Consider the following 13,436-nt stretch of genomic DNA (forward strand, 5'->3'; position numbering starts at 1 on the left):
CAGTCTGTTGGTTGCCATTTTGCCCTATTGACAGTGTCGTTTGCCTTATAGAAGCTTTGTAATTTTATGAGATCCCATTTGTTGATTCTTGATCTTAGAGCATAAGCCGTTGTGTTCTCTTTAGGAACTTTTCCCCTGTGCCCATGTGCTTGAGACTTTCCCCCACTTTCTCTTCTGTTAGATTCAATTTATCTGGTTTTTATGTGGAGGTCCTTGATCCACTTGGACTTGAGCTTTCTACAGGGAGATAAGAATGATCAATTTATTGAAATCTCCCACTGTTGTGTGAGGTACAATGTGTGCTTTAGTAAAGTTTCTTTTATGAATGTGGGTGCCCTTGCATTTGGAGAATAGATGTCCAGAATTTAGAGGTTTTTTTGGTAGATTTTTTTCATTTGATGAGTGAAGTGCTGTCCTTCCTTTTTTTTTTTTTTTTGATAACTTTAGGTTGAAAGTCAATTTTATTTGATATTAGAATGGCTACTCCAACTTGTTTCTTGGCACCATATGCTTGGAAAATTGTTTCCCAGCCTTTTACTGTGAGATGGTGTCTGTCTTTGTCACTGAGATGGGTTTCTTGTATGCAGCAACATGTTGGGTCCTGCTTATGTATCCAGTCTGTTAGTTTAGGTGTTTTTATTAGGCAATTGAGTCCATTAATGTTAAGAGATATGCAGGAATAGTGATTGTTGCTTCCTGTTATTTTTGATGTTATTTTTGTGTTTGTGTGGCTATCTTCTTTTGGATTTGTTGAAAGATTACTTTCTTGCTTTTTCTAGAGTGTAGTTTCCCTCGTGTTGGAGTTTTCCATCTATTATCCAGTAGGGCTGGATTTGTGGAAAGATACCATGTAAATTTGGAGTTGTCATGGAATATCTGGGTTTTTCCATAGTAGTCTGGGCTGGCATTTGTGTTCTCTGAGGTTCTGTATGACATCTGCCCAGGATCTTCTAGGTTTTATAGTCTCTGATAAGTCTGGTGTAATTCTGATAGGTCTTCCTTTATATGTTACTTGATCTTTTCCCTATACTGCTTTTAATATTCTTTCTTTCTTTTGTGAATTTGTTGTTTTGACTATTATGTGACAGGAGGAATTTCTTTTCAGGTCCAGTCTATTTGGAGTCTGTAGGCTTCTCTTTCTTTAGGTTAGGGAAGTTTTCTGTTATAATTTTGTTGAAGATATTTACTGGCCCATAAGTTGGGAATCTTCACTCTCTTCTATACCTATCATCCTTAGGTTTGGTCTTCTCATTTTGTCCTGGATTTCCTGGATGTTTTGGATTAGGAGCTTTTTGCATTTTGTATTTTCTTTGACTGTTGTGTCAATGTTTTCTATGGTATCTTCTCCACCTGAGATTCTTTCTTCTATCTCTTGTATTATCTTGGTAATGCTTACATCTATGACTCCTGATCTCTTTCCTGGATTTTCCATCTCCGGGGTTGTCTTCCTTTGTGATTTCTTTATTGTTTCTATTTCTATTTTAAATTCTGAATGGTTTTGTTCAATTCCTTCATCTGTTTGGTTGTGTGTTCCTGTAATTCTTTAAGGGATTTTTGTGTCCCCCCTTGAAGAGCTTCTACCTTTCTATCTGTGTTCTTGTATTTCTTGTACAAGAATACTCTTGTACAAGAATACTCTTGTATTTCTTTAAGGGAGTTATTTATGTCCTTCTTAAAGTCCGCTATCATCATCATGAGATGTGAATTTTTTTTTTTTTTGGATTTGTTTTTTTCGAGACAGGGTTTCTCGGTATAGCCCTGGCTGTCCTGGAACTCACTCTGTAGGCCACGCTGGCCTCAAACTCAGAAATCCACCTGCCTCTGCCTCCCAGAGTGCTGGGATTACAGGTGTGCACCACCACCACCCAGCGAGATGTGATTTTTAAATCAGTCTTGCTTTTCTGGAGTATTGGGTTATCCAGGGCTCGCTGTAGTGGGAGAACTGGGTTCTGATGATGCCAAGTAGCCTGGGTTTTTGTTGCTTATGTTCTTGCCCTTGCCTTTTTCTATCTGGTTATTTTTGGTGTTAGCTTTTCGTGATATCTCTGACTGTGGCTTGTCACTCCTGCAAGCCTCTGTGACAGTACTCCTGGGAAACCAGTTCTCTCTAGGAGGAATTCCTGGTACAGGGTCAGCTCTGGGGTGCAGACAGAAACCAGAAGGATACTGTTCCCAGCTGTTTCTTGGTTCCTGTGACCTGATGGCGCTGGGAGGGTCCCTCTTGGGCCAGGAATTTGAAAAGAATGGTGGTCTTACCTGTGGCCACAGTTGTGTTGGCTCTCCTGGGAGACCAGCTTTCTTCTGGTGGTATTTGTGTATGTAGCGCTTTGGCACAGGATCAGCTCTGGGCGCAGATGGAAACTGAAAGCCTCCTCTCCTAGGCTGCTCCTTGGTTCCTGTGTCCTGATGGTTCTGGGTGGGTTTCTCTGAGCAGCAGTGGTGGTTTTACCTGTGCTTACATGCTTGTTGGCATTCCTGGGAGGCTAGCTTTCTCCAGGCTTTATTTGAGTATTGAGCCCTGTGGCAGAGGATCAGCTCTGGGCCAGCTATTAAACTATTAACAAGCAGTTAAGAGTACTTACTGCTCTTGCAGAGGACTTAGATTTGTTTTTCCCATATCTTGCTCACAACTGTTTATTATTCTAGATTCAGGGAATCTTATTTGGCCTCTGTGGACAATATGCATACATGTCGTATTTATACATATGTGCAGAAAATATAAAAATATAAAAATATAAAAATTAGGGAAAAATCCTAATTAAATAGAGAATATTCCAATTTCAGTTAAAAGTTATTTTTATTTAATATACCTGAATTGACATGTATTTATCTATACTATTTTAATAATTTTCTATAAAGTTTCATATTAGTTTGAATATTTGTAGTGTTAGTTGAAGTACTTATACAGTTCATAAGTAGTTAGCTGTTTGGTTGATTTCCTTCTTAAAAATATTTTTATAAGCATATATTAATCATAACCAGTGTGAAAATTTTATACATTGTAAATTTTGATCACATTTACCTTTGCTTATGCCCCTCCCATTCCATTCCTGATAATGTCTTGTTTTTCCCAACTAGCCCTCTTTCTAGTTTAATGGTGCGTGCGTGTGTGTGTGTGTGTGTGTGTGTGTGTGTGTGTGTGTGTGAGTGTGTGTGAGAGAGAGAGAGAGAGAGAGAGAGAGACTGAGTGAGTTTCACTACAGTGTTTAGAGAAGTGTTGGTGACATTATGTTTATTGGAGCATAAGTACCTTATCAGGGATTACATCATGGAAGAAAATGTCTGTGCTATTGTATCAGATTTGGTTGAAGTATTGAACCATATTAATGCCTTTCCTTTTGCAGTGCGTACTTTCCCATTGTAGATTAATACTTGGTTAGCCAACCTTGTAGTGTCTAAATAATTTTATTTATAACTTCTTAGCATAATTATTAAAGATGGCCAGGTATGATGGCATAACACTTGAGAGGCAGAGATAGGTGAACCTCTGTGAGTTCAAGGCCAGCCATGTCTACATAATGAGTTCCAGGACAACCAGGGCTATATAGACAGACCCTGTCTCAGAAAACCAATTAACTTGACATCATGGTGGTGGTGCATGATTTTAATCCCAGCACTCAAGAGGCAGATGCAGGCAGATTTCTATGAGTTTGAGGACAACCTGATCTACAGAGTGAGTTCCAGAATAGCCAGAGATACACAAGATAAACCATGTCTTATAAAACCAATTCCCATCCCCCACTACCACCACCAAAAAAAATAAAAAAATAAAAAAATAAAACCACCAACCAACCAACTAATCAGCCAGCCAACCATGACCACAAAACCTAATTAACTAACCAGCCAACCAATGAAAACCCAAATATAATGGTTAAAGACAATTTCTTTTATCTAATTTAAAAATTGCTTCAGAATACTATGTATTATTTTTAAAACATTGCACTTACCTACTGTCTTTAGAATTGTTGAAGGTTGTAGATTAAGGAATAGTCTTAGTACTTTTAAATATCTTTATTATATATTTATAACAACTTTTTACTAGTAAGTGGCTGTTATGTATCACATTGTAATTTCAATACTTTGCCATACTAGAGTATTATGAGAAGTTTGTATTAGGAATTTTAGAACTGAAGCAGCATTATATATATTGTGGGAACATCAAAGTAAAACACTGTGCTCTTCAGAAATCTTTAATTACTATGAGGGAAAGCTTAAAGACATAAAATAAAACCACTGGGGTAATAGTATCCAGAATGACAGGAGGATGCAAAGTTATGTTAAAGTAAAAAGTGAAAATACCAAAACTTGTATTTTTAAGTTATATTTATGATTAATATAATACATATTTATATTACAGTTTTTGAAAACTATAAATACATATTCATATTTTTATATATTTATATATTTGAGGTGAATGCTCAGGTTTCTTATTGAATGTTAATGTTAATACCAAAAGAAAGCAAAAGAGTAGGAAAGGTACTAAGGAAGAGTTAGATATTATGAGTAGATTTTAAGGTATGGAAAGGCATTGGGTAGTTCTAAGTTGATAGAATGTTGAAAATACTATGTTTGGGAGTGCAAATTAAAATTAACATGTTAAGAGCACTGGCTGCTCATCCAGAGGTACCAGAAACCATATGATAGCTGATGCCCTCTTCTGTCTTTCTTGAAGGCATACATGTAAATAGAATACTCATGCATAAATAAAGAAATCTTTAAAAATATTTCAAAATTGGGAAGATTATGCTGAAAAGTTTTTATAAAATTAATACTGCATTCACAGAAATAACAATAAGTATAGGACCTCCTCTTGGGGAGACCCCCACTCCATTCTCGGGATAGTGTCCACCCAGGGAAACGTGAGAGACTGACTTGATGCAAACGCATGAGGCAGTTTATTATCAGAACTCTGGGCTGACACATATCTCACACAGGAGACAGAGGAGTCGACCCTGAGGCTCAAAAGTTAGGGGTTTATATAGGAAAAGTCAGGGAGTTTTGGCGCGGTTACACATGATTTGCTGATTCAAACATTGGCGGGGGATTCTGGCGCGCAGAGCTTTTTTGGTATACTTGCAGATCGGGCCATCAGCAATGTAGGAGGGCGGTTTACTTTTGTTAGCAGGAAGGTCACTTTGACATTAGTAAACTGCATCCAAGGGACAGGAGACAGGAGACTCCAGTCCAGATGGTGTATGACCCATAGGAGATTGCCCAGGCACACCCCTTATCTTTTATGGCCGGTCTGTTTGTGGAATGACTCAACCACAACCTTGCTTCAAGCTTGTCCGGTGTGCCTGGGCTCTAAGTCTGCTTACTGCCTCAACTATGGATTCTGAAAAGTCCCAACTCCCTTCATAAGCACTGTAAAGCACTACTTTTTCTGGTAGCAAGAAAGAAAGCTGTAAAAGCAAGAAAATAAGTAGAAATTAGAGAAGAAATAGGAATAATGCAAGGTCTTGGTAATTTAAGGTAGAAGGAAAAAACAGTAGGGAGTGTTTCATAAATCAAATATGACCCAGTTACACAGTAAGACTGGCATTGCAAAGTGCCTTTTGTTGGATTTTAAGGTCATAAAATTATTAATATCAAGGAGATATTAGTTTTACATGGAGTTAAAGAAATATATAATTAATAAGCAGGAATTTAAAAGATAATCTGAGAAATCAGATAGCTTGAAAGGACATAGAAGTTAATCAGGTATCTTTGCTTTTATATTTATATGGTGTGCTTGGTGGGATAGGAGAAAATAAGGATTTCTCTGCACAGAGTTGGTAGGTTTTAGAACAGATAGAGTTACAGAATAAGGGGATATTGAAATGCAAAGTGCAATGATCAGAATGAATTTGAAAGAAGATCAATTCTTTTAAATTTGAAGAGACGATTATGCAGACTAATTGTTTACTTTGCTATATGAGTTTTTGATTCATTTGGCTGTGAGTTAACCTAGAAACATAAGTGTTAATATTTATCCATTATTACTTTTGCATAGTTGATTTAGACTCCATATAAGCTTTCTTTTTTTTTTTATTCGATATATTCTTTATTTACATTTCAAATGATTTCCCCTTTTCTGGATGCCCCCCCCCCGAAAGTCCCATAAGCCCTCTTCCCTCCGTCTGTTCCCCAATCCACCCCTTCCCACTTCCCTGTCCTGGTATTCTCCTACACTGCTGCCCTGAGCCTTTCCAGGACCAGGGGCCACTCCTTCCTTCTTCTTGGGCATCATTTGATATGTGGATTGTGTCTTGGGTATTCCAAGCTTCTAGGCTAATATCCGCTTATCATGAGTGTTATTTTGAGACTGGGTTACTTCACTTAAAATGATGTTCTCCAGCTCCATCCATTTGTTTAAGAATTTCAGGAAATCATTGTTTCTAATGGCTGAATAGTACTCCATTGTGTATATATACCACATTTTCTGTATCCATTCCTCTGTTGAGGGACATCTGGGTTCTTTCCAGATTCTGGCTATTATAAGTAGGGCTATTATGAACATAGTGAACATGTATCCTTATTACATGCTAGGGAATCCTTTGGGTATATGCCCAGGAGTGGTAGAGCAGGGTCCTCCGGAAGTATCATTCCCAGTTTTCTGAGGAACTGCCAGACTGATTTCCAGAGTGGCTGTACCAGCTTGCAACCCCACTAGCAGTGGAGGAGTGTTCCTCTTTCTCCACATCCTCGCCAGCACTTGTTTTCTCCTGAGTTTTTTGATCTTAGCCATTCTGACTTGTGTGAGGTGAAATCTCAGGGTTGTTTTGATTTGTATTTCCCTGATGACTAAGGATGTTGAACATTTCTTTAGGTGCTTCTCAGCCATTTGATATTCCTCAGGTGAAAATTCTTTGTTTAGCTCTGTACCCCATTTTTTAAAGAGGGCCATATAAGCTTTCTTAAGTGTGTTAATCTATCTCTTTTGAGGGGTGTATGTGTTCATTTAGTAGCATAATAGTAGTAGTTTCTCCCTAGGCTTTATATGCTGTTTAGTCTGATAATGGTGCCAGATACAGGTTGATTCTTCTTTTCAAATGTCATTATGCTTATTTTTTATCTTTCCTACTTTTTTGGGGGGGAGGCTTGGCTTTTTTTTTTTTTTTTTTTTTTTTTTTTTCGAGACAGGGTTTCTCTGTGTAGCCCTGGCTGGCCTCGAACTCAGAAATCCACCTGCCTCTGCCTCCCAAGTGTTGGGATTAAAGGCGTGTGCCAACACCACCTGGCTCTTTCCTGTTTTTTTTTTTTAATCCAGCTATTAATACATTTTATTTTGTTTATTTTAGAAGAGATGACTAAATTTAAAAATAACAAAGAGGTGGAACTTGAAGAATTGAAATATATATTAGTAAGTATATATTTTTTCTTAACAATATCCTGTAATTACTTTAAAATAATTTTAAAATTAATGGCTGATATTTTCAAATTATACATATTTCATTCTAATTTTTCTCCTAAATATAAAAATTTTACATTTGCTTTTGAATAAAACTGCAGTTTTGTATATATCTATCTTTATAGATTTTTATTAACTATCTTGGCCAGGATGTTTATAATATTTAAATGTGTTGTTAGCACACTTACAATCAGAGTAAGTATGCATATTATGTTATACCACAAAGATTCAGTGAACAGTAGACACACTTGTCCTACATCTTCCTGAAATGGGTTTCAGTTTTTGTTTTCTGTTTTAGTGTGATATTGGTCATGGGTTTGTCAAATACACTTTTGCTACACTGAGGACTAAGTATAGTATGTTCAACATCCTTGAATAAATTATAGTTAATTTATTCAAGGATGTTATCATGAATAGATGTTTGATTTTATCAAAGGCTGTTTCTGTACCTGTTGAAAGGATCATGTGACTTATACCCTTGATTTTTTTTTATGTGCTACATTATATTTATTGATTCGCATATGTTGAACCATTTTTGTATTACTAGAATGAGACCAGCTCGATCATGGTACATAATATTCTTCTTTTTTTTGTAATAAAACATTTTATTTATTGAAAAGGGAAGTAAAAACTCTTTGTGATAAAATTAAAGGTTTACATGGAAAATATTTCAGATAAACACATTAAAATTGACAATTTTCATGGAAAATTAAAGAGTAAAGTGGTAGACATGCAAAACATTGCTAAATTAGTTGAAATATAGAATAGAAACATTTATGATAGAACTGAAGATTTACATAGGAAATATTTCTGATAAAATTTTAGAAAAATGTAGAAAAACATGTTCAAATTGAAGATTATCATGGAAAATTTTATATAGATATAATAATGGTAGTCATAAAAGTATTCCTAAGTTTATTAAAAGTGGAATTATAAACATTTTCTTATAAACTTGAAGATTTACATGGAAAATATTTCTGATAAAATTGAAGAAATATATAGAAAAACATGTTAAAATGAAAGATAATCATGGAAATTATATAGATAAAATGATAGGCATAAAGATAATTCAAGTTGATTGAAGGTGGAATTATAAACATTTTCAGATAACATAGAAGATTTACATGGAAAATATTTCTGGTGAAATTCAAGAAATATATAAACATGTTAAAATTTACTATTTCATGGAAAATTTTACATATAAAATGGTAGATATAAAAGCTCTAAATTAATTGAAGGTAGAATTAGAAACATTTGTGATAATATCAAAGCTTTACATTGAAAACATTTCTGATAAAATAGAGTAAGTATATAGAAAGATGCATTAAAATTGAAGATTATCATGAAAAATAATGCAGATAAAATGTTAGACATAAAACCATTACTAAATTAAAAGAGGGATTACAAACATTTTCTGATAACATTGAAGATTTACATGAGAAATATTTCATTAGACTTGTCTTTTTATTGGGGAGTTGAGTCCATTGTTAAGAGATATTAAGGAATAGTGATTGTTGCTTCCTGTTATTTTTGATGTTATTTTTATGTTTGTGTGGGTATCTTCTTTTGGGTTTATTGGAAGATTACTTTCTTGCTTTTCCTAGGGTGTAGTTTCCCTACTTGTGTTGGCATTTTCCATCAATTATCCTTTGTAGGGCTGCTTTTGTGGACAGATGTGTAAATTTGGTTTTATCATGGAATATCTTGGTTTCTCCATCTATGATGATTGAGGGTTTTGGTGGGTATAGTAGCCTGGGCTGGCATTTGTGTTCTCTTAGGGTCTGTATGAGGTCTGCCCAGGATCTTCTAGCTTTCATTGTCTCTGGTGAGAAGTCTGGTGTAATTCTGATAGGGCCACCTTTATAAGTTACTTGCTCTTTTCCCCTTATAAGTTACCTGCTTTTAATATTTTCTCTCTCTCTCTCTCTCTCTCTCTCTCTCTCTCTCTCTCTCTCTCTCTCTCTCTCTCTCTCTCTCTCTTTCTCTTTCTTTTTTTTGGTTTTGGTTTTTCGAGACAGGGTTTCTCTGTCTAGCCCCGGCTGTCTGTAGACTCTGTAGACTCTGTAGAGTGGCTGGCCTTTAACTCAGTAATCTGCCCTTCTCTGCCTCCCAAGTGCTGGGATTAAAGGTGTGTGCCACCATTGCCCGACTTTAATGTTCTTTCTTTGTTTAGTGAATTTGGTGTTTGGATTATTATGTGCCGGGAGGACTTTCTGTTCTGGTCCAGTCTGTTTGGAGTTCTGAAGGCTTCTTGTATGTTTGTGGCCATCTCTGTTTTTTAGGGAAATTTTCTTCTACAATTTTGTTGAATATATATACTAGGCCTTTAAGATGTAAATCCTTGCTCTCATCTATACCTATAAACCTTAGGTTTGGCCTTCTCATTGCGTCCTGGAGTTACTGGAAGTTTTGGCTTACCAGCTTTATGCATTTTGCATTTTCTTTGACTGTTGAGTCAATGTTTTTTATGGTATCTTCAGCACCTGAGGTTCTTTCTTCTATCTCTTGTAGTCTGTTGTTGATGCTTGCATTTATGACTCCTGAATTCTTTCCAAGGTTTTCTATCTCCAGAGATGTCTCACTTTGTGATTTCTTTGTTTCTACTTCCACTTTTAAATCCTGGATGGTTTTGTTCAGTTCCTTCACTTGATTGTTTGTGTTTTCCTGTAATTCTTTAAGAGATTTTTGTGTTTCTTCTTTAAGGGCTTTTACCTGTTGACCGATGTTCTCCTGTATTTCTTTAAGGGAGTATTTCTTTAAGTCTTTCTTGAAGCCCTCTATCAGCATCATGAGATAAGATTTTAAATCCAACTCTTGTTTTTCCAGTGTGTTAAGGGTATCCAGGACTTGCTGTGGTGGGAGAACTGGGTTCTGATGTTGCCATGTGACCTTAGTTTCTGTTGGCATGGTTCTTGTGCTTGCCTTTTTCCATCTGGTGCTAGTTGGTATTGTTGTATCTGGCTGGAGTTTATTCCTCCTGTGGGCCTGTAAGCCTGTGTCCTTACTCCTCTAAGCTCAAAAGTAAAAGCACTGCTGGGAGATCTCTTTCCTGGTGTGCTATGCACAGAAGGCTGTGGAGTTTCCTGACTCCCTGGTGCGAATGGCAGCAGGAAGACTTCTGTCCCAGCTCTATAATCTTCTTAAGATGCTTAAAAAGCATTTGACAAAATTCAGCATCCTTTTATGTTAAAGGTCTTGGAAAGAACAGGAATTTAAGGCCCATCCCTAAATATAATAAAAGCAATATACAGCAAACCAGTAGCCAACATCAAACTAAATGGAGAGAAACTTGAAGCAATCCCACTAAAATCAGGGACTAGACAAGGCTGCTCTCTCTCTCCATATTTATTCAGTATAGTTCTTGAAGTTCTAGCTGGAGCAATTAGACAACAAAAGGAAGTCAAAGGGGGGATACAAATTGGAAAGGAAGAAGTCAAATAATCACTATTTGCAGATGATATGATAGAATACTTAAGTGACCCAAAAAACTCCACCAGAGAACTCATATAACTGATAAAAACTTCAGCAAAGTAGCTGGTTATAAAATCAACTCAAGCAAATCAGTAGCCTTCCTATACTCAAAGGATAAACAGGCTGAGAAAGAAATTAAGGAAATGACACCCTTCACAATAGCCATAAACAATATAAATTATCTTGGTGTGACTCTAACCAAACAAGTGAAAGATCTGTATGACAGCAACTTCAAGTCTTTGAAGTAAGAAATTGAAGAAGACCTCAGAAAATAGAAAAACCTTCCACGCTCGTGGATTGGCAGGATTGATATAGTAAAAATGGCCATCTTGCCAAAAGCAGTATATAGATTCAATGCAATCCCCATCAAAATCCCAACTCAGTTCTACATAGAGTTAGAAAGAACAATTCTCAAATTCATTTGGAATAACAAAAGAAACAGGATAGCTAAAACTAGTCTCAACAGTAAAAGAACTTCTGGGGGAATCAGTATCCTGGACCTCAAGCAATACTACAGTGCAATACTGTTAAAAATTGCATGGTATTGGTACAGTGACAGGCAGGTAGAACAATGGAATATTATTGAAGACCCAGAAAACAACCCACACTTGGTCACTTGATCTTTGACAAAGGAGCTACAACCATCCAGTTGAAAAAAAGATAGCCTTTTCAACAAATGGTGCTGGTTCAACTGGAGGTCAGCATGCAGAAGAATGCAAATTGATCCATTCTTATCTCCTTGTACTAAGCTCAATTCCAAGTGGAGCAAGGACCTCCACATAAAACCAGACACTGAAACTAATAGAAAAGAAACTGGGGACTAGCCTTGAGCATAGGGCACAGGGGAAAAGTTTCTGAACAGAACACAAATAGCTTATGCTCTATGATCAAGAATTGACAAATGGGACCTCATAAAATTACAAAGTTTCTGTAAGGCAAAGGACACTGTCAAAAGGACAAAAGGGCAACCAACCAATTGGGAAAAGATGTTTACCAACCCTACATCAGACAGAGGGCTAATATTCAAGATATACAAAGAACTCAAGAAGGTAGACTCCAGAGAGCCAAATAATCCCCTTAAAATGGGGTACAGAGATAAAGAATTTTCATCTGAGGAATATCGAATTGTTGAGAAGCACCTAAAGAAATGTTCAATATCCTTAGTCATCAGGGAAATGCAAATCAAAACAACCCTGAGATTTCACCTCACACCAGTCAGAATGGCTAAGATAAAATACTCAGGAGAACACAGGTGCTGGTGAGGATGTGGAGAAAGAGGAACACTTCTCCACTGCTGGTGGGGTTGCAAGCTGGTACAACTACTCTGGAAATCAGTCTGGTGGTTCCTCAGAAAACTGGGCATGATACTACTGGAGGACCCCACTATACCACTCCTGGGCATATACCCAGAGGACTCCCCAGTATATAATAAGGACACATGCTCCACTATATTCATAGCAGCCCTATTTATAATAGCCAGAAGCTGGAAAGAACCCAGGTGTCCCTCAACGGAGGAATGGATACAGAAAATGTGGTATATTTACACTATGGAATACTACTCAGCTATTAAAAACAATGAAGTCATGACATTTTTAGGCAAGTGGATTGAACTGGAGAATATCATCCTAAGTAAGGTAACCCAGTCACAAAAGAGCACACATGGTATGCACTCACTGTTAAGCGGATATTAGCCCAGAAGCTCAGAATACCCAAGAAACAAATCACGTATCAAATGATGCCCAAGAAGAAGGAAGGAGAGGCCCCTGGTCCAGGAAAGACTCAGTGCAGCACTATTATAGGGGAATACCAGGACAGGGAAGCTGGAAGAGGTTGATTAGGGAACAGGGGGAGGGAAGAGGGCTTATGGGACTTTCGGGGAGGAGGTATGCAGGAAAGGGGAAATAATTTGAAATGTAAATAATATATCGAATAAAAAAAGAAACTCAAAAAAAAAGAAACTTTGAACTTAGGTTTGGTAAATATTTTGGTCTCTAGTATCCTTTTTGTTGTCTTCTTATTAAGTTTTGTTAGAAGGCTAATATAGGATTTATAAAATTATTTATAAAATTATTGAATATAATTCTGTGGACTGCTGGGGAAATATATATATTTAATAGCTATTGGATGGGATATTCTGTAAATGTGTATTAACATTTGATTTCTAATGCAGTTTTATTATGTGCAGTTTTATTATATGCATTTTTTGTCTAGGTGATACATTATTTGATGATATTTGACATTGAAATCACTTATTACTGTATCTTGGTCTTTCCATACATTTGTGTCCAGTAGATTTTCTTTTATGAAATTGGGTGCAGTAATATTTGTACATTCATTTCCAATCATATCTTCTTGTTGGATTATCACCTTTATTTGTAGTGACCTAGTTTTTGACTTGAAGTCTGCTTTTTCAGATACTACTATAGCTCCCCTTCTTGTTTTCAGTTTCTGCTTGCTTAATCTGTCTTAAAACTTGCTTTAAAAAAACAAGTTTTTTTCATGTTAATCTATCTTTGCCACTTAAGTGTGCTTTTTGAAGAGAACAGGTTTGTTTTTTAATCCATGGCTTTTCAAC

At 36.4% G+C, this 13,436-nt stretch overlaps 1 protein-coding gene across 3 annotated transcripts in view; it reads left to right on the top strand.

Annotated features, from left to right (window-relative positions):
- Positions 1-13,436, top strand: part of Sycp1 (synaptonemal complex protein 1) — a 113,925-nt gene that overhangs the window by 38,824 nt on the left and 61,665 nt on the right. For all 3 annotated transcript variants that reach the window (XM_052178551.1, XM_052178552.1, XM_052178553.1), the window contains exon 15: positions 7,281-7,342. In XM_052178551.1, coding sequence (XP_052034511.1) covers positions 7,281-7,342 — 62 coding nt within the window. The remainder of the gene's footprint in view (positions 1-7,280; positions 7,343-13,436) is intronic.

The sequence above is a fragment of the Apodemus sylvaticus genome, chromosome 4 (genome assembly GCF_947179515.1).
Source record: "Apodemus sylvaticus chromosome 4, mApoSyl1.1, whole genome shotgun sequence".
Classification (NCBI taxonomy): Eukaryota; Metazoa; Chordata; class Mammalia; order Rodentia; family Muridae; genus Apodemus; species Apodemus sylvaticus.